The sequence below is a fragment of the Lontra canadensis genome, unplaced genomic scaffold, assembly GCF_010015895.1.
Source record: "Lontra canadensis isolate GAN:19392208 unplaced genomic scaffold, GSC_riverotter_1.0 scaffold12, whole genome shotgun sequence".
Taxonomy (NCBI): domain Eukaryota; kingdom Metazoa; phylum Chordata; class Mammalia; order Carnivora; family Mustelidae; genus Lontra; species Lontra canadensis.
Genome location: NW_022631006.1, coordinates 20,421,949 through 20,449,246, shown reverse-complemented (window position 1 = coordinate 20,449,246; position 27,298 = coordinate 20,421,949). Strand labels below are relative to the sequence as shown.

General features: G+C 42.2%; 1 protein-coding gene across 6 annotated transcripts in view; it reads left to right on the top strand.

Annotated features, from left to right (window-relative positions):
* The window catches only part of EIF2AK4 (eukaryotic translation initiation factor 2 alpha kinase 4), a 107,434-nt gene that overhangs the window by 18,302 nt on the left and 61,834 nt on the right, over positions 1–27,298 (top strand). For 3 of the 6 annotated variants that reach the window (XM_032856867.1, XM_032856864.1, XM_032856868.1), the window contains exons 3-9: positions 126–228; positions 6,220–6,372; positions 9,453–9,533; positions 10,709–10,857; positions 20,893–21,008; positions 23,997–24,154; positions 26,114–26,649. In XM_032856867.1, coding sequence (XP_032712758.1) covers positions 126–228; positions 6,220–6,372; positions 9,453–9,533; positions 10,709–10,857; positions 20,893–21,008; positions 23,997–24,154; positions 26,114–26,649 — 1,296 coding nt within the window. Of the gene's footprint in view, positions 1–125; positions 229–6,219; positions 6,373–9,452; positions 9,534–10,708; positions 10,858–20,892; positions 21,009–23,996; positions 24,155–26,113; positions 26,650–27,298 lie in introns of those variants that run through there. The other 3 variants (XM_032856865.1, XM_032856869.1, XM_032856870.1) reach the window with 3 other exon arrangements.

Sequence of the window (27,298 nt, the reverse complement as noted above, 5' to 3'; positions counted from 1 at the left end):
ATATGGTACTGGGGCGTAGAGGCCTGTATGAAATCCCTGTGTTCAGTGCTTGGACTTAACAAATATTTATTAATGCAAAGAAGCCATACTTCTTGGAGTAACTCCTTTTTGTCTTTCTTTTCCAGAGTCCCCGAAATAGAGTTAAAGAATGCCAAAGGTCTGTCAAATGAAAGTGTTAATTTATTAAAATCCCATCTAGAGAAAGTGGCCAAAAAACATTGTGGAGAGGTAAGATACGTTTAACTGGAGTTGTAAGAGGACAGTGGAAACCTCATCCCCCTTACCTGTGTTTGCCTTCCTGCCTTCTCTTGGGCTTAGAGGCTATTGTGTGGCATTTCCAACCTAATGTTGACTAGAATGTTTTGATAGGTACAAAGGGGAACATTGTTACTTGTATTTCTTTAACGTACATTTTTTATGAGTGACAAATTGTAGAGTATATATGGAGGATACATTGCTGATTCATAATTTTTCCATTAAGAGTCCATGTGACCCTGGCCATACTTTTGGCCCAGTTTGGATCGGGCATCGTAACCTGATCTTGACTTGAACCTTGACGTTGGAAAATGTTTGCGGACAAGTGATTTCTGATTGAACCTTACCACCTCTCCCTGTTGCATATCAGAAGAGCTCACCGTTTCCCTTCTCAGTGATTAGTGATATACTCCCTCAACGTCCCTTTTGTACTTGAGCATTTCCATTTAGTTCAGCATTCTTTTGTAGTCCTCTGCGCATCAGGGTGTATGTGAGTTCTCTCTTGGGTGACAGAACTCTCTGGAAAGCTAGACTAGGTGACTTCCTGGGGCAGCAGGTTACTGTGGGCTTCTTAGGCCAGACCAGTTCTCTTCAAATATGAGCCATCTTTCCTTACTCGGGCAGCTCATGCTTAAGGATCCCATCCTGTAAAAACAGAGAAGAGTTAAGTAATGACTTACCCCAGGTCTCCATGTCTCCTTTGGACCTCTGTGAAAGTGACTGGACTGTTTTTTGGTTACATTCTGTAACACAGGAGTCATAGCAGGACCTACCCCTTGGTTACTGTAAAAGATTTCCGGTGATTTCTTGAGCTACAGAGGGACTGAGGAGCAGCCTGAACAAAAAGCTAGGCCCTGGGGATTACTGCAGAGTTCTTTCTGATGCAGTCTGCTGTTCTCAATGAAAAATAATATGGAGTTACACTGAAAATTCAACCGTAGAATCCTTTGGTTTCTTGGATTCATGATGTGTGATTTTTTTTTTTTTTTAAAGATTTTATTTATTTATTTGAGAGAGGGGCAGTGAGAGAGAGCATGAGCGAGGAGAAGGTCAGAGGGAGAAGCGGACTCCCCATGGAGCTGGGAGCCGGATGCGGGACTCGATCCCGGGACTCCGGGATCATGACCTGAGCCGAAAGCAGTCGTCCAACCAACTGAGCCACCCAGGCGTCCCAATGATGTGTGATTTTTTTAAAAATATTTAATTTAAAAAATAATTTGTTAAAAATATCTTTTCTTTATTTATTTTTCATAATTTGGTATTAACTATAATCTATAATATATATAATCTATAATCTATATATATTAACTATAATCTATAATATATAACTATAAACTATAATCACTGAGCTGTACATTAGATCCCCAGAACTTAGTCTTACTCTTTGTACACTTTGACCAGGATCCCCTCTTTTCTCCAACCCCCTGGCTCCTGGTAACCACCACTCCAGTCTCTGTTTTTATGGGTTTGGTTTTTGTGGATTAAGTGAGATCATACAGTATTTGCCTTTCTCAGTCTGACTTATTTCACTTAGGGTAATGCCCTCAGGGTCCATCCATGTTACTGGAACAGTGGGGCATCCTTTCTTATGGCCAAATAATGTTCCATTGCATTGATATACCACATCTTCATTCATTCATCCATTCACAGACACTGTATTGCTTTCATAACTTGGCTATTTTGAATAATGCTGCAATAACATGGGAGTGCAGGGATCTCTTCAAGATCCCATTTCACCTCCTTTGCATATGTACCCAGAAGTGCAAGTTGCTGGATCATATCATAGTTGTTTTTGTTGTTGGTTTTTTTTTTTTTTTTTTTTGAGGATCCTCCATATTGTTTTCCATAGTGGTTGAACCAGTTTCATTCCCACCAACAGTGCATACGGGTTCCCTTTTTGCCACATCCTTGCCAGTATCTGCTATTCCTCGTCTTTTTGATGACGGCCATTCTGATTGGTGTGAGGTGATAGCTCATTGTGGTTTGGTTTCCATTTCCCCAATGATGAGTGATGTTCAGCATCTTTTCATGTGTCTCCTGGCCATCTAAATATCTTCTTTGGAAAAATGTCTATTCAGATCCTCTGCCTGTTTTCTAACATTTGGGGGTTTTTGCTGTTAAAGTTCTGAGTTCCTTCTATATTTTGGATGTTAGCTCTTTATCAGAAACATGTTTTGCAAATATTTTCCCCCATTCCATAGGTTGTCTTTTCATTTTGTGGATGATTTCCTTTGCTCTGTGGAAGTTCTAAAATTTGATGAAGTCCCACTTGTTTACTTTCACTTTTTTTTTTAAAGCTTTTTTTTTTTTTTTAAGATTTTATTTATTTGACACAGAGAGAGAGATTACAAGTAGGCAGAGAGGCAGGCAGAGAGAGAGGCGGAAGCAGGCTCCCTGCCCAGCAGAGAGCCCGATGCGGGGCTTGATCCCAGGACCCTGAGATCATGACCTGAGCCGAAGGCAGAGGATTAACCCACTGAGCCACTCAGGCGCCCCTTACTTTCACTTTTGTTGCCTGTTCTTGGGTGTTATTTTAAATTATACTTTTTATTTTGAGCTAATTACAGGTTCATATGCAGTTTTAAGAAATAATACTAAGAGATTCCATGTACTCTGTACTGAGCTTCCAGGCTGTTATATAAGTGGAATCATGTATTATGTAACTCTTCGGACCAGCTCTCTTTTCACCCAGCATAATGCTATGGAGACTCATCCAGATTGTTGGGATGTATTGGGAGTCATTACTTCCTGTTACTAGGTAGTATTCCGTGGTACAGATACACCGCTGCTGATTTAGCCATCTACCAGGTGAAAGATATCAGTTGTTTCTAGTTTTTGGCTATTAAAAATAAAGCTGTGGGGGCACCTGGGTGGCTCAGTCAGTTAAATGTCTGACTCCTGATTTCAGCTCAGGTTATAATCTCAGGTCTGTGAGATCAAGCCCCGCACTGAGCGTGGAGTCTGTTGAAGATTGTCTCTCCCTCTGCCCCCTCTCTCACATTCTCTTAAATAAAAAAGAAAAAAGAAAAGATGCCTGGGTGGCTCAGTGGGTGAAGCCTCTGCCTTCGGCTCAGGTCATGATCTCAGGGTCTCTGGGATGACAGCCTGCTTCCGCCTCTCCCTCTGCCTGCCTCTCTGCCTACTTGTGATGTTTCTGTAAAATAAATAAATAAAATCTTGAAAAAAAAATAAAAGCCATTAAATCATTCACATATGTTTTTATGGGAACATAAGTTTTCTATTCTCTAGAATAAATGCCCAGAAGTGCAGTTGTTGGTATATGGAATCTGCATGTTAAATTTTTGAAGCAGCTGTCACACTTTTCCAGATTGACTATACTACCTTACATTCCCAGCAGCAATATGTGAGTGATCCAGTTTCTCCACACCCTTGCCAGCATTTGATGTTGTCACTTTTTTTAAATTTATTTATTTATTTGACAGACAGAGATCACAAGTAAGCAGAGAGGCAGGCAGAAAGAGAGAGGAGGAAGCAGGCTCCCTGCAGAGCAGAGAGTCCGATGTGGGGCTTGATCCCAGGACCCTGGGATCATGACCTGAGCTGAAGGCAGAGGCTTTAAGCCACTGAGCCACCCAGGCGCCCCAAAGGTGGGCGATGTTGTCACTTAATTTCAGCTGTGTTCTAATAGATGTGGTGGTTATTTATTTATTTATTTTTGATGGTGGTTATTTTTATGTGTCAAACTTGCTAGACTGTGGTACCCACAACATTGTCCTAGATGTTTTTCTGTCATTTTGGTTTTTCTTTTATTTTTAAAGATTTTATTTATTTGATGAGACAGAGAGAGCCAGGGAGCACCAGCTGGTGGGGAGGGGTGGAGGGAGAAGCAGACTCCCTTGTGAGCAGGGAGCCCTATGCGGGTCTCCATCCCAGGCCCCTGGGATTATGACCTGAGCCAAAGACAGACACCCAACCACCTAACCCACTTAACCCACCCCTCTAGATGTTTCTACTAAGGTATTTTTTAGATGAGGTTAACCTTTAAATCAGTAGACTTTGGGTTAAGCAGATTATCCTCCATAATGTGGGTGGGCCTCATCCAATCAATTGAGGGTTTTAACTGAAAAAGACTGGCTTTTCTGGAAGCAGGGTAACTACCAGAGGATGGCTGTTAGATGGGACCTGCTGGGTCCCCAGCCTGCTGGTCTACTCCAAATATTCTGGACTCTCCAGCCTCTATAATTGCATGAGTTAGTTCCTTAAAGTCAGTCTCTCCCTGTGTGAATGGCATGCGAGCGTGTGTGCGCACGTCCCCCCCCATCCTATTGATTCTGTTTCTCTGGAGAACCCCGGCTAATACAGATGCATATCCTGAGGCGATGGTGGAGTGGCTGTTACAAATGAGGGCAGGAGAGGCTTCTGATCAGGTCACATTTGAACGGAGTGCTGAGAGGAGCAGGACAATCAGCTGTGTAGCTACACAGGGAGAGAAGGACAAGAGCCAGTTTGGAAAGTAGTTCTTACTTTCATCTAGTCTCACATATTGTATCTGATGTGTTTGTACGAAAATGCTAGTCATTTAAATCAACTGACAAAAGAAGAACGAACCCTCCACTGCTTGGCTCCTGTCTCCTTTCTGGTATAGAAGTGGTTTCTCTCTGACATAATAGGAACTGCCTACTTACCCCAGCTTTTCTTTCTTTCTTTTTTTTTCTTTTTAAGATTTCATTTATTTATTTGACAGAGATCACAAGTAGGCAGAGGCAGGTGGGGGGCGGGAGGAGGGAGCAGGTTCCCTGCTGAGCAGAGAGCCCGATGCGGGGCTCAATCCCAGGACCCTGAGATCATGACCTGAGCTGAAGGCAGAGGTTTAACCCACTGAGCTACCCAGGTGCCCCTCCCCAGCTTCTCTTTGAAGAACTTGGCCTCGTAGACTCTGGCTTAGTGTTTGTCAGCTGTAAAGTGAAGTTTATCCAGTGATTGGCACAGCTTCTGCTACAATTAAAAAACATATGAACTTCCACCAATAATAGCTGTAGTGTCTTTGCATGTACTACTTGAGAGAAAGGTGGCATGAACACCATGTGAACGAACTTCATATTCTTGTGCATAGTGACCTTTATTACTAATTATCACGCTCTTACGTCCTTTTAGAAATAAGACTTTTTAAACTGCTTTATTGTGATTGAGGAAAAAGACATTTCAGAATGGTGGTCATCTGTAGAAGGAAGGAGCTTGGCACTCTTGACCTCTCTGGGTTTGGGGCAGTCAGTGTAGGGTCCCAGAAACCTTTGTTTTATGAGTTTACCAGCCCAGATTAGATTTATGACTCCTCCAGGTATGAGAAAGTGGCTCTAGTGTTCCCATAAACAAAGTCTGAGAGGGGAGCATTTTTTCCTTCTGGTGGTATCCATGAATGCTTCCCTCAGTGGAAATGGAATGTTTGCTTAGTATTTATTGATCAGCTTCTACTCTTGTTACTAGCAGGGAGCTAGTGAGGCCTTTAAGTATTTGCCTTTGTACCCCAAAGAATGTTTTCAGTACACTGTATGGAGCGATGAAAGTTCTCACTGTGGCAATGATTCTTCTGCTATCATTTCTTAGACAGGTCTTCTAGTTGGCAAAGTACTTCCTATTTTTATGCCGTGTTAAATATTTTATCAGATTTATTTGTACACTAAATATTTGTCCAGAAAAATAGTTTGTCAGATTTACGGTACAGAAGATGCCAGTAAAGCTGAAGAGGACCATAAAAGAAGAAGGAAGCTTTTTATTTAGCTAGGTAGTGATTTGTCTTGATAGCAGCACAATGAGGTAAGTCTTATAAAAGCTTTTTCCTGCTGTGATTGCATCAGATACGGAATTCAGCAAAGGTCCTATCCGAGTTGAGTATCACTGTTGTAAGTGGGCCTCTGACTGCCTGCATCCTTTCCTGAAGTCTCCTTTGGGCTCTGTCTTCCCATTACTTGACCAGTTGTGGTTGACTTTCCTCTGTATGTTTAGGTGATGATATTTGAACTGGCCGACCACGTGCAGTCATTTCTCAGCGAGCATAACAAGCCCCCTCCCAAGTCTTTCCATGAAGAAATGCTGGAAAGGCGGGCTCAGGAAGAGCAGCGGAGGCTGTTGGAGGCCAAGCAGAAGGTGGAACAGGAGGTGAGACCCTGGTCACTACCAGCAGCCAGGCCCAGAAGTCAGCAAGCTTCTGTCAGTTTTGACTCTGTCTCTGCCCACACACTAATCTGTATTTCAGTTTTGCTCAGCATGTGCTTCGAGCACTGGAGATTCATGTGAGAGGAGGCCCAGAGAGTAACTGAGAAATATGGTGGTGGTTTCCTCCCCCACAGATACCAGTGTTGCTCCTAGAACCCTCCATCTGGTCCAGGTCTTTAAAGAAAAGAAAGGAAAAACGTTTGTTTCACTAAACTTCTTGTGGTCTCTCTGAGCTTGTAAAGCTGTGCAGGAATTCACTGAGCTTTACAGGCTGTTTTCTTCCCTCTGTGACATATGTACCTACTGTCCAAATGAGTAGCAAAAGCCAGAGATGGAACTCTTTTATGTGCCCTAATCATTTGTATTTTTTCTTCAATCTCTTTTTGTATTTTTTTTCTTCAGTCTCTTTGCACGAGGATGTACACTCCTGTATTATATTTTTAAAATCCTTTAATGAAAGATAAAATACATATCCAAGGTTTTTTCTTTTTTCTTTCCTAAGTTTCCTTCTTGATTTTTAAAAAATTTTTAAAGAGATTTTATTTGTTCAACAGAGAGAGACACAGCGAGAGAGGGAACACAAGGAGGGGGAGCAGGAGAGGGAGAAGCAAGCTCCCTGCTGAGTAAGGAGCCCTATGCGGGGCTCAATCCCAGGACCCTGGGATCATGACCTGAGCCGAAGGCAGATGCTTAGTGAGTCAGCCACCCAGGTGCCCTGTCCCTCTTGATTTTTAACTTAGTTTATTCTCTGTTCAGTCTTTTAATCAACTTACCTAGAACTTTTTTGGGGGTGGTTTATTAAAATGAGCATCTGAAGTGCCTCCCCCAGACATTTCCTAACACATTAAATAATCATTTTTCCTTACTTGATTTGTAATACTTCCTGTAAAGTGTATTTTAACTATACATTCATTTGTGAATTACCCATTTTGTTCAGTTCATCTTTTTTTCTTGAGTTCCTACCACACTCTTAATCAGTGTATCTTTTATGTTGTTTTAAGATGTGGAAAGTTGGGGTGCCTGGGTGGCTCAGTGGGTTGAAGCCTTTGCCTTCGGCTCAGGTCATGATACCAGGGTTGTGGGATCGAGCCCTGTGTCAGGCTCTCTGCTCAGCGGAGAGCCTGCTTCCTCCTCTCTCTCTCTCTGCCTGCCTCTCTGTCTGCTTGTGATCTCTCTCTGTCAAATAAATAAATAAAATATTAAAAAAAAAGATGTGGAAAGTCAAGTCCCCTTCCCTTCACCTTCCATTATACTTTTCTTTTTCCCCTCAGCCATTCTCACCATTTATTCTTACAGATGAGCTGCCGGATCGCTCTCTCAAAGTCAAACCAAACTCTCTGCACTAGACTTACACATTCACTTAGGAAGAATTGACACCTTGGCATTACTCAGACTCTCTATCCAGGAATGTTGGTCTGCTTATTCTTAGCTCTTGGTGAGGCTTTCTAGTTTTCTTCCTGTAGATGTTACTGTTTCTTAGTTACTTCCAAGGTTTTGTTATTCTGCCTTTCTTAGGTTCTTGCTCTTGGTTCTTCCCCACCCCCCCTTCATTTTGTTCATGGTAACACCTGTCTCGTTGTGGCCGCCATTCATGTGTTACTTCTGATCTTCTAGTTAATCCTGTAGCCTAGATATCATTTAGAGTTTAAAGTTCCTTATTTTCATTGTTTTCAGGAAGATATGTTTTTATTAGCTAGTGAATATTTAGCCAGCAGTCTTGTTTTGGTATATTGTTTACTTATAAATTGGGGGTATTTTTTTATTTTGTATTATTGCTGATACAGTTTTTGGTGAGTCTCTTAATGGTTTTGATATCTACAAACTAGAATTTTAGGGGACTCGTAAAAAAACAAAAAACAAAACCACCCCTCCAACTATTTTTCCCAACCTAAATTCAGTCTCACTTGAGGAATAGATACGTGAGGCAAACGGATGCAAATCAAAATACCACTTTTATTTTATTTATTTATTTTTTAAAGATTTTATTTATTTATTTGACAGAAAGAGACAGGAAGAGAGGGAACACAAGCAGGGGGCGTGGGAGAGGGAGAAGCAGGTTTCCTGCTGATCAGGGAGCCCAATTCGGGGCTCGATCCTAGGACCCTGGGATCATGACCTGAGCCTAAGGCAGACGCCTAGCGACTGAGCCACACACGCACCCCCAAAGTACCACTTTTAATACTGAGAAAACTAGAGCATCGAGCTGAGGGTCTGTGGGGATGGTGCCTAAGCCACTGCCACCCCAGGTCCTGGCACTGATGACAGCTCAGCCCACCTGCACCAAGGGGACCTCACCCTCTGTGGTGGGGGGAGCAGACCCCAGCGCTTGTTCTCCACAGACAGGGAGACATGGAGGAGGAGGGGCGAGGTCAGGGTGGGAGGCTGCTGTAGGGGAAGTCTGTCCAGGCAGAAGCATGAGGAGTGCTGAGTCCCTCCCCACAGAGTCCAGAGACTTCTCTAACCGGGAGCAAGTAGTGCATAAGAGCTGATGAAACTGCGTAACTACAGTTTGTTGTAAGATTCTGTATGATCAGGCCCTTTTGGAAGGGAGGGCTTGAATCCTAGAGATGCAGAAGAAGTTTTTGGGGTGCTTAGTGGGTTGGGTGTCCGACTCTTGATCTTGGCTCAGGTCATGATCTCAGAGATGAGGTAGGTCTGTGTCAGGCTCCGTGTTTGTCATGGAGTGTGTTTGTCTTGCGCATGCTCTCTCTCTTTCTCTCTCATAAATGGGCAAATACAATCTTAGGGGCGCCTGGGTGGCTCAGATGGTTGAGTGTCTGCCTTCGGCTGATGTCATGGTCCCGATGTCCTAGGGTGGAGACCCACGTCAGGCTCCTGGCTCAGTCTGCTTCTCCCTCTCCCTATGCCTCTCCTCCTGCACATGCTCTCTCTCTCTCTGTATCATTCTGTCTCAAACAAAAACAAAACGTAAACAGAAGTGCTAAAGGTTTTTTGTGATTGTAGGATTTATATGTTGCCTGGGTTTCAGAGATTGGCATTTGATGCATTGTGATTTATTTCAGCAACGTGAGATCCTTCATGAGATTCAGAGAAGGAAAGAAGAGATCAAAGAAGAGAGAAAAAGAAAAGAAATGGCTAAGCAGGTACTCTGTGAATTGTACCACACTAAAATAGTCTACATTTTGCAAAACGTAAAATGTTTTTCTTTCCATCGATGATGTTTTCCTCTCCTGTGTTATTACCAATAGTAAAGCTGGAAATGAAGCACTAACAAAAAATCCCCCAAATACCATTCATTGTGTATTTCAGATCCCCAAATGGAAGCGAAATTTAGAGTTGTATGTTATCTGTAGATGACACAGGCTGATAGAATGACAGTTGTTTATCAAATGAATCAAGGGAGAACAGAGATGGAAGCTTTGGTAATTAACCCAGATTGGAATTCTTAGCGCATACTTGGAAAATACAACTATTTGTTCAGCTGAAGAGTGAAAGGAAATCCTATGGATATGCTGGAGATTTCATTCAGTCATGGAAAAGAAGGATCCAACAGGGCAGGTTTAAAAAGCAGTGATGGAAAAGGATAAAGTCCTTTTTCTGTATTTTTCCTGAGTCCGGCTCGGTCAAAACACCAGTTACCCGTGTTTGGAGAAGCCCAGAGAAAATTTTACTTGTTCTCTTTTGTAGAATTATGCCATTTAACTTAAGGGCAACTCTGAGGGGTGGTGGGAGGCACTGATGTCTGAGTAAGCAGCACCTGGCTTAAAGCTTTGGTGTTTTGACTGCCAGCTCTGTGACCTTGACGGGTGACACTAAATGTGACTCATTTTCCTCATCCCTTAAAATGGTGATGCCAGCTGATGATGCCTCCCTTCCCTCTCATGTAGTTATTCCCATAGATAAATGTCCCGTCCTCAGTGCAAGTACAGAGCCGTACACAAATGTAAGGTGATCTAGGACTGCTTCCACCAGCCTGTCTTACTCTGATCCCACCCACCCAGCCATCTGCTCCCTCTTTCAATGCCTCCTCCCTCTGTTCACCCCCTCTTGCTCTTTTCCCTGACTTGTCATGCATCTTGTAAGATTCTAAGCATTTTTCATTTATAAAATTCACATTCTCTTCATACTGTGACCTGGTCTTGAGTTCTTGAAGCAGTACATGTCTGGACATTAAATTTTTAAAAGTTCAAGTTTATTACACCTGAAAGCATTCAGCTTAAGAAGAGTCACACTTTCTACTGAATTAATTATTAGGTACCATGATTTTCTTTGACTTATGACTTGTATTTAAAGTAGGTTTTACTTTTCTTTCTTCTAGGAGCGTTTGGAAATTGCTAATTTATCAAACCAAGATCAGAACTCTAGGAAAGACCCTGGAGGTCACAGACCGGCTGCCATTCTACATGGAGGCTCTCCTGACTTTGTGGGAAATGGTAAACATCGGACCAACTCCTCTGGAAGGTCAAGGTATGTCCCTGGGATTTCTGATTTGTTTAGAAGGATGAAGGCTATGGAAGAGATAAAACAGCTTGCAGTGACCTGTGATGGAATTTTCAGGGAATAGATTTAGTAACTTTTTCAAAGCCTCTAAGTCTTAATGTATTGGCAATATAAAACAAAATTTTCATTTGTTCTAACTCATTCCAAGTATCCTTCTTAAAAAAAATTTTAAGTTTTTATTTTAATTCCAGTTAATGTACAGTGTTATATTCGTTTCAGATGTGCAGTATAGTGATTCAGCAGTTTCATACATCACCTGGTGCTCCTTAATCCCCATCGCCTATTTTATCCATGCCACCACCCACCTCCCCTCTAGTTACCATCGGTTTGTTCTGTGTAGCTAAGATTCCTTTTCTTTTTTCTTTTTCTTTTTCCTTCCTTCCTTCCCTCCTTTCAAGATTTTATTTATTTGAGAGAGAGAGAGCACAAGTAGGGGGAGCAGCAGTGGGAGGGGGAGAAACAGGATCCTTGCTGAGTGGGGAGCCCGACACAGGGCTCCATCCCAGGACTCTAGCATCATGACCTGAACCAAAGGCAGACACTGAACTGACTGAGCTACCTGGGCCCCCTTAAGATTCCTCTTCTTGATTTGTTCTCTTATTTTTTTCCTTTTGCTTATCTTGTTTCATAAATTGCACATATGAGTGAAATGGTTTCTATCTTTCTCTGACTAATTTCGCTAAGCATTGTATTCTCTAGCTCCATCCATGTTGTTGCACATGGCAGGATTTCATTCTTTTTTTTATGGCTGAATAGTTTCCCATTTCGTATACGTACCACATTTTCTTTATCCGTTCATCAACTGGTGGACACTGGGCTGCTCCCATATGTTGGCTGTTGTAAATAATGCTGCAGTAAACTTAGGGGTGCATGTATTCCTTTGAATCAGTGTTCTCCTATTTTTTGGGTAACTTGTTACCCAAAACACTTGTTTCCTGGGTTGTTGATTTCAGCCGTTCTGACAGGTGTGAGGTGATATCTCATTGGGGTTTTGATTTGCATTTCTCTGGTGATGAGTGATGTTGAGCATCTTCTCATGTGTCTGTTGGCCATCTGGATGTCTGTGGAGAAATGCTGTTCATTCATGTCTTGTCTTGTGACCATTTTTTAAGTGGATTATTCTTTTTGGGCGTATTGAGTTGTAGATGTTCTTTATATATTTTGGACACTAACTCTTTATTAGGTATGTCATTTGTCAATCTCTTCTCCCATTTAGTAAGTTGCCTTTTATTTAGTTCTGTTGATTGTTTCCTTCGCTGTGCATGAGGTTTTTACTTTTGATGTAGTCCCAAAGACCCTGGGATCATGACCTGAGCCGAAGGCAGACACTTAACCGACTGAGCCACCCCCAGGCGCCCCCCAGTAGTTTGTTTTTGCTTTTGTTTCCCTTGCTTCCAGAGACATATCTAGAAAAATGTTGCTGTCGATGATGTCAGAGGACTTACTGGCTGTGAGCTCTCCTGTGATTTTTAGGATTTCAGGAATCACAGTTAGGGCTTTAATCCGTTTTGAAATTATTTTTGTGGATGATGTAAGGAAGTGGTCCAGTTTCATTCTTTCGTGTGTAGCTGTCCAGTTTTCCCAGCACCGTTTGTTGAAGAGACTGTCTTTTTTCCCTTTAGGTGTTCTTCCTGCTTTGTCAAAGATTGACCATATAATTGTGGGTTTATTTCTGGATTTTCTATTCTGTTCCTTTGATTTATTGTCTGTTCTTGTGCCAGTACCATACTATTTTGATTACTACAGTTTTGTACTATAACTTTAAGTCCAGAACTGTGATGCCTCCAACTCATTCTACGTATCTTTAATTAAACTAGTTTTATAGCTTATTCCTCTTTATAATGGCCTATAACGCTCCAGTCTTGCCTCCAGTGCAACTCCATCTGACTTCTAATGATCTAACTGTTCAGTAAGTGAGTTTTTAAATTTTCTTCCGTTGGAATCATCATCCAGTGAAATTTTCACACTGTATGTGTTTTCAGTCTGTAACTCAGTAGCTCCCACCACAGATATTCCAAAATGGGCACAGGTATAGAAGACCCTCTACATGAGAATGGGAACCCCAGTTTGCTGCCATGGCGCCCCTCTCTCTCACTGCTGAGGACACTGGGCTTCCCCATTGTCACAGGTGTATTCTGGGTTTTTTTTCCTTTTACCAGAGATCCCATGAAAGATACTAAATCTTCCTCCACATCCTTTTCTACTGATGAATGAAGCTTCTCTGTTTATTGTAACCCCCGTGGGCAGGAAGGAATTTTAGTGCACAATCCATTTATGAGTGGGTGGGTGATTAAAACCGTATAGTTACTATAAATCAGCTTCTTTATGTGTTTATCTCTCGCGAGACTCTATGCAGCACTTAAAACTAACACGTTTCTTCAGTGAAAAACATTTTAGGTACCAATGAAAGACTTGCATAAACTTTCGGGTTATAGTCTATTTATAAGAAAGAACTATTTCAGTTCTTTCCCTAATTACCTACTTTATAATTTCTTTCCTAATTACCTACTTTAAAAAATCACCTTAGAAGTAATTTTGGTATTGTTTAACCACCTGCTGTTAAGGTAAACTAAATGTTTTCTTGAGTACTGTTTCTGGAGTCCATTCCATTTTAAGATGGTAACTCCTTACACCAGTTTAGAGTATTTTTGTTTGCAACTGGGCTTCCAGTAGGCAACATAGTTGGAAGTTGTCAGAGTGATTAACTAGGAAGTATTTGACCAATTCCTTTGTGTTAGGAACGGGAATAAATCAGTGCTACGGAGAAGTCTTTCTGCCTATACAAAAAGCAGTCTTTTAAGGTTTAAACATTTCCATTTTTGTGGCAGTTACTGGGTCTGAGATTGGACTTGCTTTTGAAATCAAAAATCATTAGCACATTTTTTCAAGAAAGGATGGGAAAATCTCTCTCCTTGACATAGGTAAAATAACTTTTTACATAATGCTTTGGAGTAACATTTGTATGTCTTAGATAGAAGCGTATTCCATGAGCATCCAAGAAGGAACATGAAAAGAGATTGTTGTTTTTTAATTATTTTTTTAAGTTTTTTTGAGAGATTGTTTTCATCTATGATTTGCCAAAATTGTTGCACATACCTGCATAGAACTCAGTCACTGTGTTGGCTACTGAGTAGGGAAGGAGGAATCCGTTCTTTAAAGTTCAGTTGAGTTGCTTTTTTTGGTTACAAAATAGAAAGCCCTAGATGAACCAAAGCACTTCATGATGTACCCTTTATTCTCCTTCTTCTTTGCTATTCATTGGTCTCTTGTGGTTGGAAAGCCAAAGGAAATAAGCAAAGTGTTCCATTTTATTCTTTCAGTTAGTGGATACATTTAGTAGAGATGGTAGAGATGACCTTGTCATCAATACTGTCAGGAGGGCAGTACTTGAATTGGCTATGACTAAAGGCAATAACATCCAGAACCATGTTTGTCCGTTCATTGAATAGATAATGAGCACCTACTGTGGGTTAAGCTGCTGCCTTCGGCTCAGGTCATGATCTCAGGGTACTGGGATCGAGTCCCACATCGGGCTCTCTGCTCAGCAGGGAGCCTGCTTCCCTCTCTCTCTCTCTCTGCCTGCCTCTCTGTCTACTTGTGATCTCTCTCTGTCAAATAAATAAATAAAATCTTAAAAAAAAAAAGAAAAAAGAAAAGGGCGCCTGGGTGGCTCAGTGGGATAATGAGCACCTACTAAATGCACTGCTGTGGATCCTGGACATTCAGTAAACAAGATCAAGAAGGATTCAGGCTTCATGGAGCTTCTACTCCGGTTGGAGGAGACTGTCCAGAAGCGACAAAGAAAATGTCAGATGGTGACTAGTGCTCTGCAGAGAATTAGAATAGTCCATGTTGAAGAAAAGCTGGATAGCTACTTTAGATTGGGAGTTGGGAGGAAAGAGTACATAAGTGACTACAGGAAAATGGTTTTAGGTTGGAGGGTACCAGAGCTGGATGATGAGAAGGAGGCAGCCAGAGCTGGAGGGCGGCCAGTGTAGAAGACTGGAGGCTGGCATGGGCTTGTTGTGCACAGAGCTCATCAAATAGCAGAACAGTGTAGATAGAAGTAGGGCGCATGGGGCAAGCTGGGGCGGGTCCCAGAGGGCTTTATTGGCCAGGTCAGGAGTTGCGGTGTAATGAGAAGCTTTGGGGGTTTTTACGTAGCAATAAGATCTCATCAGAGTCATAGTGTGGGAAGTTCTTCTAGCTATAAGCAGAGTGGATAGCACGGGAACAGTGGTGGAGGAGTGGTTTTCACATCTTGCTCCATCCTGCTGTGTCTTAGTTCTCTCCCTCGGCATTGCAGTCATGTTCATCTCTTATCCTTTGAGCACACTGGGATCCTTCCCATCTCAGGGCCCCTGCTTGTCACTGCCTGGGACACTGGCCCACTGTACTTCGTGGGGCTTTCTCCCTTTTATCCTTCAGTTCTCCCCACAAATGTGACCTCAAGAGACCCCACTTCCCTGGTTAGGCATTTGTTCTGTGGTCCTGTTTTTCTCCATGGCACTTAGCACTAGCTGAACATCTCTGTTTGATAGCTTTTTTTGTGTCTTTCTCCTTTCATAAGAGCCTAAGTTCACAAGAGCAAGGGCCTCATCTGTGTTTTCCTGGAACAGACCCTGGCAGGCACACAGTAGGTGCTCACTAAACATCTGATGAAGGGAGGGAAGATTGGAAGGAGGGCAGATACTGTGTTTTTGGCACTTTGAGAGTCTCCAGCCTCTTTAACCAGGGCAACTCTGCTTTTCTTTTTCTGTGGGTTATATAAAACAATCCAGTAACAAAAGGTTTCTGTTGTTTAAAACAAAGGACAGAACAGAAAACCACTCACTATTCTAGTAGAAAGAACTTAAAGGCTAAAAAAAAAAACAAAAGCCCCCCAAAACAAAAAACTTAAAGGCTTCAAGGACACCTAGGTGGCTCAGTTGTTAAGTGTCTGCCTTCAGCTCAGGTCATGATCCCAGGGTCCTGGGATCTGGCCCCACATTGGGCTCCCTGCTCAGTGGGAAGCCTGCTTCTGCCTCTCCCACTCCCCCTGCTTATGTTCCCTGTCTTCGCTGTCTCTTTCTGTCAAATAAATAAATAAAATGTTTTAAAAAAATAAACGTAAAGGCTTGATACTCAAAGGCCTGGCCTTTTTTTATTTTTATTTTTTTAAGATTTTATTCTTAAGCAATCTCTACACCCAATATGGGGCTTGAGCTCACAACCTTGAGATGGAGAGTTGCACACTCTGCTGACTGAGCCAAGCTAGCGCCCCAAGGATTAGTCAGTGCTTTTGTGGAAGAACTTCATTTTCTGTGTTCTTTAAGTTGTCTTTTTTCCCCCCTTGAAAGATTGAGTTTAAAAAAAAAAATTGAATAACATAAAACTAAACATGTTCAAGTATACAGTTCAGTGTCAGATTGCCTTTTTGAGGGACAGGCACAGTCCTTCCCAAACCCTGCCTTCTTCCCAGGGATATTCTACCTCATAAATGGGTACTTCAGACTTCTTAGGAGAAGCCAAGAAAAAAGAAAGTCTCTTTAAGTAGTTTATGGAAGAGAATTATTTCCCACAGATTCAGAGCCGCCTTCTTTGCAGGTTACTAAGGTATAGGCCAGAGTGTAGGAGACCTCACCTGTCTCCACTCTCAAACATCAGCTCATCTCCTAACTTGTTTTCCTGATCCTAAGACCAGGTATGGTAACTGCTGGCTATTCATCCTTGCAGAGAACAGATTGTGAAGTGTATAAGACATGGGATTCCTTCTACTTGGCCCAAAAGCTAGGAAATCATTTAACTATATAAAGGATGTGGGTAGGAGGGGAGGAGATCCTTGCTGCATCTTTCCAAACCTGTGATCCTGCCCTGATCACTGTTCCTCTACTTGGCTCCATGGAGGCATTTAACTAGTTCACCTCAACTGAAAAAGTATTGAGAATTCTTACTAACTTTACTGTCCACAAAGCTGCTGTGAGTTTCAGACTAAGGGATGAAGAGTTAGAGTTTTCTGTGGCATCTTGGTGAATTGGGCAGAAGGTGAGACCATCCTAGCTCCCATATGTCTCAGGTGAGATTACCTGTTGTCTAGCCCATCCCAGTCATTTATACCATTGGTCATGTCAGCAGAGCTGTCTTTTGGATGGGAGCCCAATTCTGAAGTCCCTCTTTAACAGATTGCCTCCTCTCTTCTTGCTACTTGGCTTTTAAAAACAATCACCTTTTTGGGGCACCTGGGTGGTGCAGTTGGGTAAGTGTCCGACTCTTGCTTTCAGCGCAGGTCATGATCTCAGGGTCCTGGGATTGAGTCCCGCATCGGGCTGTGCACTCAGCAAGGAGTCTGCTGGAGACTATCTCCCTTTCCCTCTCCCTCTGCTCCTCCTCTGCTTGCATTCTCTCTCTCTCAAATAAATAAATTTAAAAAATATTTGGCAGTTTTGTTTAAAAGACCCTTTATTTTTACATACTGCCACAGCTACTTGGAAAAACTGATAGCATGGGTGATGTTCCTAATGCTACTACAACCCTCTGAACATTCCATAATCTAGACTAGACCCTTGACAATGAGACCGATGTTACTTCTGCTAAATTCCATTTGTTTACACTGGAATGGCTATTTCTTTCTTTCTTTTTTTTTTTTTTCTTTCTCTTCTTCTTTCTTTTCTTTTGTTTTCCTTTCTTTCTAAGAGAGGGAGTGGCAGGGGAATGCACCTGGGTGGCTCAGTCGTTGAGCCTCTGCCTCTGGCTCAGGTCACAATCCCAGCATCCTAGGATCGAGCCCCACATCAGGCTCCCTGCTCAGTGGGAAGCCTGCTTCTCCTTCTCCCACTCTCCCTGCTTGTGTTGCCTCTCTCGTTGTGTCTGTCTCTGTCAAATAAATAAATAAAATCTTAAAAAAAAAAAAAAGAGAGGGAGTGGGGCAGGGATAAGGGAGGAGAGTGAGGGAATCTTTTTTCTTTTTTTAAAGATTTTATTTATTTATTTGACAGAGAGCACAAGCAGGGGGAGAGGGAGAAGCAGGCTCCCTGCTTACGGGACTCGATCCCAGGACCCTAGGATCATGACCTGAGCTGAAGGCAATGGCTTAACCAACTGAGCCACCCAGATGCCCCTGGGATGGCTATTTCTGATGGAGCTCAGAAGCTGTTTTACTCATGAATGAATTAGGTTCCTAAAGCTTGTTCTAAACTCCATTCTGGATGAGTCCAAAATAGATGATATGAGCATCCAATATATCTACATTTCTTGCGTGCAAATAGGAAACATCAGTGACATTGGATTTTGTCTCTTTATTCCTTCTCCTTAAACTTCATGAGATTTACTTTTTATCCTTCAAAATGATTATTACTATTATTAATCAGAATTATTACTACTATTGTAATGATTACATTTTATTCTATTGGTACCACTTTGGTCGTTTTCTTGATACTTCCACTTTTAAAATTCTCTTGATTTTTATTTCACTCTTAATGGTATATCTTTTCATACCAGAACTCTTGAAATTCTCATTGTGTTTGTACTTAACAGTCATCCTATGGTGATTGATTTTCTAAAACACTGTTAAGAAATGTCTATTAGCACCATGTTTGGAAAGAGCAGAGTGGCTATGGAGGTGCTTCTGGATAATTTGTTATTAAGCCTCCATATCCTTTTAAACCTTTGCTTTTATGTTTTTCTTCAAAAATTTTAGTGTCTCCTTGGTTTCACAAAGAACTTTAGAAGTAGAAGTTTAAACAGAACTACAGTACATTAGTCATTCCCTGGTGTGTGTTTGTTTGTTTGTTTCTTTCTTTTTTCTTTTTTTTTTTAAGATTTCATTTATTTGACAGAGAGAGCGAGAGACAGCAAGAGAGGGAATACAGGGGGAGTGGGAGAGGGAGAAGCAGGGTAGCCTGATGTGGGGCTTGATCCTAGGACCCTGGGATCATGACCTGAGCTGAAGGCAACCGTCTACTGACTGAGCCACCCAGGTGCCCCTCCCTACATAGACACATGTATGATATGAGAAACTCAAATCGTAACAGGTCTTGTCAAGAGTGTGGGAGGGGTTTGGGGTAGGGGAAGACTCATAGGGCTGGAGGTGGAGAGAGTAGTGAATAATGGAGTATTGCTTGTGTCCAGGAGAAAGTCGGTGATGACCCAAAGAGGGCAAAGGAATTGGAGAGGAGAGGGTGGTGCTTGGGGATCAACTACACAGAGATCTGGTTGCTCAGGGAGGTGCACCTGTTTCTGACCATGGACAGAATGGATGACTAAGCCACCAACCAAAATAAAAGAAGCCAAGGGGGGAACCAGATTGAGAGTGGGTAGGAGGGTGGTGGTGATTTTATTGACATTGCAGCAGAATGAGGAATCAGGAGAAGGCACAGAAATAGAGACAGCAAGTAAAGAAGTTTGAAAATGAAAAATGGGGTTTGAGCACAAGATTGAGGAAAGGGAGTGGGAGAGAGCTATAGTCTGAGGGCCTGGAGCCTAGATGGAGGGTCAGACTGAACATACAGGAGGCAGGGCCTAGCTGATGGACCAAGATCTCAAGGAGGCTGTAGGGAATGGAAATGAGGACAGGATCGTGGTCCTCCTTCAGAGTCTGGGAAAAAGAAAGAATGGTGCAGATGCCAAGAAACGTTAAAGGGGAAACAATAGAAAGTGTGGACTTGGGCACCTGGGTGGCTCCGTTGGTTAAGCGACTGCCTTCAGCTCAGGTCATGATCCCAGAGTCCTGGATCGGGCCCCCTGCTCAGCAGGGAGTCTGCTTCTCCCTCTGACCCTCCCCCGTCTCATGCTCTCTCTTTCATTCTCTCTCAAATATATAAATAAAATAAAACAAAAAAAGTGTGGGCTTCAATGCCCACTGCTCCATGTTCTCAGGAGAAGTAGAAGGCAAGATCAGGCTTAGAGTGAGAAGTCTGCTTTCTAGAGATCTCTCCCTGTGCCTCATCAAAACATTTCATAGAGGTGTCCAATCCTGACCATCAGGAGCTCTCTCTCCTTTGCCTCTTCCCTGCATCCTCTGCCAATTTATTCTTATATTCATAATCCCCTGAGTATTTTTGCATTATCATCTAGCTTCCCAGCTACTGCTTCTCACAAAGAAAAAAAAGCAGAAAATGGGGAAGAGGGGAGGACAGGGTGGGCTTTGAGTATTATGGAGAAGTAATAAAGGGGAATGGCAGAGCATCATATGTACCAAAGACAAGACAGCGAATGAGAGCAGGCAATGGTTGGGGGCCCAGCCGGAGACGAGGAATTTGTAAGGTTCCAAACCCCCATTTGCAGCTTTCTTCACATGTGCAGGTGCACAAGAACTCAGAGTTGTGGAGTTGCTATGGGACTCAGCTAAATCACTGCTCTAGGACTGTGACAATGGAAATGGTCCTTATCAGTGCTATGGGACTGAGCTAAATCACTGCTCTAGGACTGTGACAATGGAAATGGTCCTTATCAGTGCTGTCCAATAGGGTGGTCTCTAGTCACTTGTGGCTGTTGAGTACTAAAATTTTGGCTACTGCTGTTGAAGAACGGAAATTTTAATTTCTTTTATTTATTTTTTTTTTTAAGTATTATTTGCCAGAGAGAGAGAAAGAGCAAGAGCGCACAAGCAAGGGGAACAGCAGGCAGAGGGAGAATCAGGCTCCCCACCAAGCAAGGAGCCCGATGTGGGAATTGAACATAGGACCCTGGGATCATGCATGGTCTGAGCCAAAGGCAGACGAGATGCTCTGAGCCACCCAGGCGTCCCTGAACTTTTCATTTCATTTTAATTAAATCTGAATAGCCACATGTGGCTAGTGGCTCCCCTTTTGGACAGCACCAATATAGAATTAGGGGGTTTGTAGAGTTCATATGGAGAAGACCTCCACAAAGTGGAGTGCTAATGATCCCATTAGCACTTTGACTCAATTCCTAGTGGAGATGGTGAATGGACTGGTAAACAGGAGAAAATGGAGGGGCAAGAATTTCCTGTGTTAATCTTTAGTTAAAAAAAAAAAAAAAATCATGTCCAAATTTGTTTTTAAGGCGAGAACGTCAGTATTCTGTATGTAGTAGTGAAGATTCTCCCGGGTCTTGCGAAGTCCTGTATTTTTCCCTGGGTAGTCCTGATCAGCTCATGGTTTACAAGGGGAAATGCATTGGTGAGTAAACTAGCTAAATTGATTTAAGCTATTCTAACAACAGAAGTTAAATCATGAAGGAGTATGGTGGGACGGACACTGCATTGTCTGATGCAGGGAGAACTATTAAGTCCATGAGTCGTTCTAGTTCCCGTGGCCTGAGGACCAGAATGAGAAAGTGCTCGGTTTCCCCTTCTGTGAGATGGAAATAAAAACCTAAGCCCTTGGAAATACCGTTAGCATAAAGATAATTTAACATTTGTCCTTATTCTCATTAGTCAAGCTTTTGGAAACCAAAATGGTTGACATTGCCGATAGAATGTGTGTAATGAAATGAGTTCTAATGCCTGTAATCTCTAATGACCAAGTCTAATTTTATTATGTTGATATTCATCTGAATAGCATTTTCCTGCTTGGCATTCCCGACCAGGAAAAGCACTTTGTTTTCTGTATGTCTTACTCAGCAATTTTGTCTCCTCATGGCTATTTGGAGTAAAGCTGGTTTAGCAATTTGTGTTTTGAATTGTTTATGTCAAAATCAGGTTTTCAGTATCTACCTCTTTTTTATGTGTAAATGTACGTCTTTTATCAGCCACGTAGATACATCTGCTAGTTGGTGTAGGGATCGCTTGCGTGTAGTGAATTGGACAATTTAATTTTCAGCCCGTGATTGTTCTTACCAAAGCTAACAGCCAAATTATCTAAATTGAATTTACTTTCTTTTGGTGTCCTTTTCCCGTCTCCTTTAAGGAGATACAGATTGGCAGGGGCATTGCCAGGGAGCAGGCAGCAGATAAGAGGGAAACCGAGTATTTGAATAGTCCATGAACCAGACAGTTAATCTTGGCTGATGGAAAGCAGCCCGAACGGTACAGGACCGTGTGTACAGAGTGCGCCGTATGCAGACAAAACAGCCTCACAACCTTGAACCTGAGACTGTCCTTGATTCAGAGACATTTCAGACTCCCAAATTGGCAACCTAAAACTCAATGGTTTCAATAATATGGGGAAACCAGGAAGGCAAATTAATCCAGCTGCTTATTACCTTCACTCGGTCTCTTATTCCCACTGGTACGCGTTAGATCGATTTACCTAAGTTAGTGCGCTCCTTAGGGGACACATTGGCAGTTGGAACATTTTTTAATAAAACCATCAAGTAAATTACTTATTTTGCTTTCTCGCAACAGGTCTGAATTTTTAAAATATGTACTCCTATTCTACGAAATGTTTTTGTAAAAGATGAAATCATTAACATTTGTTTTTCAACTCAGAGCTGTCATAGAAGCAGAGAAGGCTGATGGGTGAAGCATGTAGATCATTGGTGCAAATGATCATTAGCACATAGTAGAGTCTCAATCAGAAATCTCCTGGGAACATACTTCCTTCAGTCTCATCGCAGTGTGTTCTTTTGTCCCTTTTATTACCGCATCACAAAAAAGTGACAAGAGGAGGTTGGTGATAACAAAATGACAATACCAAAAAACCTTGCAGTCAGCAATTAGGAGACCTCCACCGGGTTCCAGTTAAGGAGACACATATTGCAAGACCTTGTACTGTGTAATGTGCACATTTAATTAGGCTTTCTGTAAATAACATCACATTCCATCCCATAAACATTAAAATCAGGTGTCTCCACGTGTGTACTGCGTAGACCCCCCCCACCTTCCACAGGTGGAATTGGGTTGACAAATTTTCACATATGAAGGTTTTTTCCCCTTAGGCTAAGAATGTCAGGAATTATTTATAACTAGCATAAGAGATCATTTGCATTAAAATTTCTTATATTGCCAGCATTTCTATGAGGCTAAAAACTGCTATTCAGTTAAAAAGTCTGTGAGCTGGTTCAGCCACATTCCCCCAGCATCTTTTGTACTCCAGCTCTGTCTTATAAATATGGGTTACGTTTCGTTTTTAAATGGAAAAAATGTTACTTGTTTTAGAACTTTTTTTGTTATGAAGACAGTGTAGCAACGTGGAAAACAATTATTTACATACTAAGAGAAAAAGACCAAATACTGTATAACAGTGGTTCTCAGTTGGGGGCGGTTTTGTCCCCTGGGGGGTGTTTGTGGATGTCCGGACATATTTTCCATGTGTAAGACCAGGGTAGGGGTGCTGCTGGCACCTAGTGGGTAGAGACCAGAGGTGCTGCCAGATATCCTACAGTGGACAAGACAGCCCTTTTCAACAAAACATTTTAGTCTAAATTGTCCCTAGCATCAAGGGTGAGAAATGCTGTTATATATGCTATGAGTTGGTAAATTAGAGTAAAAGTAGAGGGATCTGAAAGAGAAATAAAAGAACGATATCGTGGGTGATACTTTTCTCCATTTCTAATTTTTTGGTCATTTCTATCCTAGTCTTTAATGAAAATTGGTGTTCAAGAACTTTTGCTCTCCCAGGTACAAGTGGAAACCATATGCCCATCACTGAATGAATGTGTTGGTCTTTTTAGCTTCAAACTGAAACGGTCATTTCTGGTTCCTTCCCCCAGAACCATTGGGCAGTTTGTATTTGGTGAGCATACTGAAATTTTGGAGTCAGAAGATCATTGATCTATTCAGATTTCCAGATTATTTATTAAAACTTGTTTTTAATACTCATCTACGTGGATGGAAAGATCTTGATGGAGTGGTCCCATTTCCAAATTCCTTTCATCACAGTGGTTGGTATTCAGCTCCATGAGGGTGGGCAGTGTCATCAGAAGTGAGCCAGTTATGGAAGGAACATCGTGAATAATGGCTCATAGAGGAAAACACTGATCTGAGACTAAAACCTCATGGTTAATTATTGTCCCTTTGTAAAAATTAATACTTAAGGGTTCAGAATATGTTGTTAAATACTAAAAAATTTGGTTACAAAAGAGCATGTATTACATCCAGTCGTATTTTTTATAGGTAGCATATGGTATCCACTGTTGAATGAATGCATGAAGATACAGACCCTCTTTCTTTACCCCCACAGAAAATAGACCTGTAAGATTTCATCACATTTTCCTTAAATGTGCAGGCAGTGATGAGCCCCTTGGAAAGTTAGTTTACAATGCTTTGGAAACGGCCACTGGCAGCTTTGTCTTGTTGCACGAGTGGGTCCTTCAGTGGCAGAAGAAAATGGGTCCGTTCCTCACCAGTCAAGAAAAGGAGAAGATCGATAAGTGCAAAAAGCAGGTGGGCATCCAAGGTGGCCCCTGAGCAGGGCCCCTACCTTGAACTTGACAAGATGACAGGACAAAAGAGCTGTGCATTTGATTGGCTAGCAAAGATGATCCAGAATGGTAGGAGATCTGTTTAACCAGAGGGATGGTGGGGGGCCCCTCCCCTTTCCAGAGTTTTCTCAGCCCCTTGCTGCTCCTTTCATAACACTCACAAAACATGGTCAGACTTTGTTGTGTGCACCGCCTTTCTCTGCCTCTCTTGTGACATGAATAGCTGTCCCCAGCTGGGGCTGGATATACTTCATTCTCATGTTTTCTGTAATCTTTTGGAATCTTTGCATCAGAACTGAATTTTAGGGGACTGGACAGTTTTTTGTTTGTTTTGTTTTTTTAAAGATTTTTATTTATTTATTTGACAGATCACAAGTAGGTGGAGAGGCAGGCAGAGAAGAAAGCAGGCTCCCCGCTGAGCAGAGAGCTTAATGCAGGGCTCTATCCTAGGACCCTGGTATCATGACCTGAGCCAAAGGCAAAGGCTTTAACCCACTGAGCCACCCAGATGCCCCAGGACTGGACAGTTTTAACGTTAATTTATAATTCTGAGTTTAAGAAGAACATTGAACATTGCATATCACACAGTGACATCATAAAGAGGTTACAAACAGTAGGAAAGCACTGTGTTTAGAAATGTGTATTTATGATAGAAAAACTGGAAGTAAATACACTGAAATCATAATAGTTGTCTTTGGGTAGTGACTGTATAGGTCATTTGTGGGTTTTTTTTTCCGTTTGTGTTAGTACTTACACAATCTTAAGATTGATGCTGATGCTTTATAATCAGGAAAGGCTTTTCTTAAGATCTTTTTTTATTATTTTTAAGTAATCTGTATACCCAACATGGGGCTTAAACCCACGCAACCCTGAAATCTAGAGCTTCATGCTGTGGCAACTGAGCCAGTCAGGTACCCCATCGGGAAAGGTTTTTAAAAAAAATTTTTTTTTTTTTTTTTGCCTTGTTTTGGTTTGGTGTTGTTTTGTTTTTGTTTTTTGCTGGCCTTACAGCAAGAGAAATTGCTTTTAAAAGCTGTTGACACAGGCCCCTGGGTGACTCTGTGGGATAAGCGTCTGACACTTAAATCTCAGGTCTTGATCTCAGGATCTTGGGTTCAAGCCCCATATTAGGCTTCATGCTGATCATGGAGCCTACTTAAAAAAAAAACAGATAAAAATGATCAATTTTGGGGTGTCCGGGTGGCTGAGTTGGTTAAGCGTCTGCCTTTAGTTTAGCTCACGATCCCAGGATCTTGGGAAGGAGCCCAGCATTGGGCTCCTTGCTCAGTGGGGAGCCTGTTTCTCCTTCTCTCTTGGGAAGGAGACTGGCATCAGGCTCCCTGCTCAGTCGGGAGCCTCTTCTCCCTCTTACTCTGTACCTCCCCCTGCTTATGTTCTCTCGCACTCTTTCTTTCTCTGTCAAATAAATAGGTAAAATCTTAAAAAAAAAAAAAAAAAAAAAAAAAAAAGCTGTTCATCAATTTTATAGTATTTGTACGCTAGATTTTGAGATCACAGTAGTAGAGAAATAATTAAATTGCTTTCATAAGCATTTTTATTGCTTTCAATAAGCATAATTGCTTTCGTAAAGATGAACCATTAGGTTTGCCTTATAATTTGGGGGGGTACAGTTCAGAACATATTCCTTCTCCTTTGAAAGTACATTTTCTATTAAATATTTTACTTTTTTTTTTTTAAGATTTTATTTATTTTTTTTGACAGCGAGAGAGGGAATACAAGCAGGGGGAGTGGGAGAGGGAGAAGCAGGCTCCCTACTGAGCAGGGAGCCTGATGCAGGGCTCAATCCCAGGACCCTGTTCCAACTGAGCCAGCCAATGCCCTTAAATATTTTACTTTTGAAATGAAATACCAGTTAATGCTGATTAATGCAGTATTATTTGGTGATGTTTTTCCTCATCAGATTCAAGGGGCAGAGACGGAATTCAGTTCACTGGTAAAACTGAGCCATCCAAATGTCGTACGCTACTTTGCAATGAATCTCAAAGAGCAAGATGACTCCATCGTAGTGGACATTTTATCGGAGCACGTGAATGGGGTCTCCCTCGCCGCACACCTGAGCCACTCTGGCCCCATCCCTGTGCATCAGCTCCGCAGGTACACAGCTCAGCTCTTGTCAGGCCTCGAGTATTTGCACAGCAATGACGTGGTGCACAAGGATCTGCGTGCATCAAATGTGCTGGTGGACGCAGACGGCAATGTCAAGGTTACGGACTACAGCATTTCTAAGCGCCTAGCAGACATTTGCAAGGAGGACGTGTTTGAACAAAGCCGAGTTAGTTTTAGTGACAGTGCCTTACCTTATAAAACGGGCAAGAAAGGGGATGTTTGGTGTCTTGGTCTTCTGCTGCTCTTCCTCAGCCAAGGACAAGAATGTGGAGAGTACCCCGTGACCATCCCTCATGACTTACCAGCTGACTTTCGAGATTTTCTAAAGAAGTGAGTACCCTTGAGATTCTCCCTAATTGCACTTTATTCCTGAACTTTAAAAAAAATTTTTTATTTATTTGAGAGAGAGCAGGTGCATGAGCAGGGGGAGGGGCAGAGGGAGAGGAACAAACCAATTCCGTGCTCAGAGTGGAGCCTGCAGCTGGGCTCGATCCCAGGACCCCAAGATCATGACCTAAGACTGAGGCAGATGCTTAACTGTCTGAGCCACCCAGGCGCCCCTACTCCAGAACTTGTAATTGTGTTTAAATGTGCTCAGCATCTAAGTGATGTGTTCAAGCTTAAAGGTGAGGAACAGGATTGAAGTTTATTCTTCATTCTTCCAACCCTTTCTCTGCCATGTAGGTTCTGATTTCTTGCTGACTGGCTGACCATTTTCATTCCCTTCACTTGCACATCTCCTAAATTCCCCTGGGCTTAGTAGTAGCTTTTCAGACTGCTTCTGGGGAGTGCCTGATAAATCTAGGAAGTTAACAGGGATTGCTACAGGGAGAAATACCCCAGGTACTCCAAACGGAAGATCCTCTCCGTCTACCTTACCTGCTGGGTCCTTGTCCAAAGATAAGGCCTCCTATCTAAGAACAGCTCTAGGAGAATCACCGTTCTGCCCGTTGTTCTTCTAAACCATTCTTGATTAGCC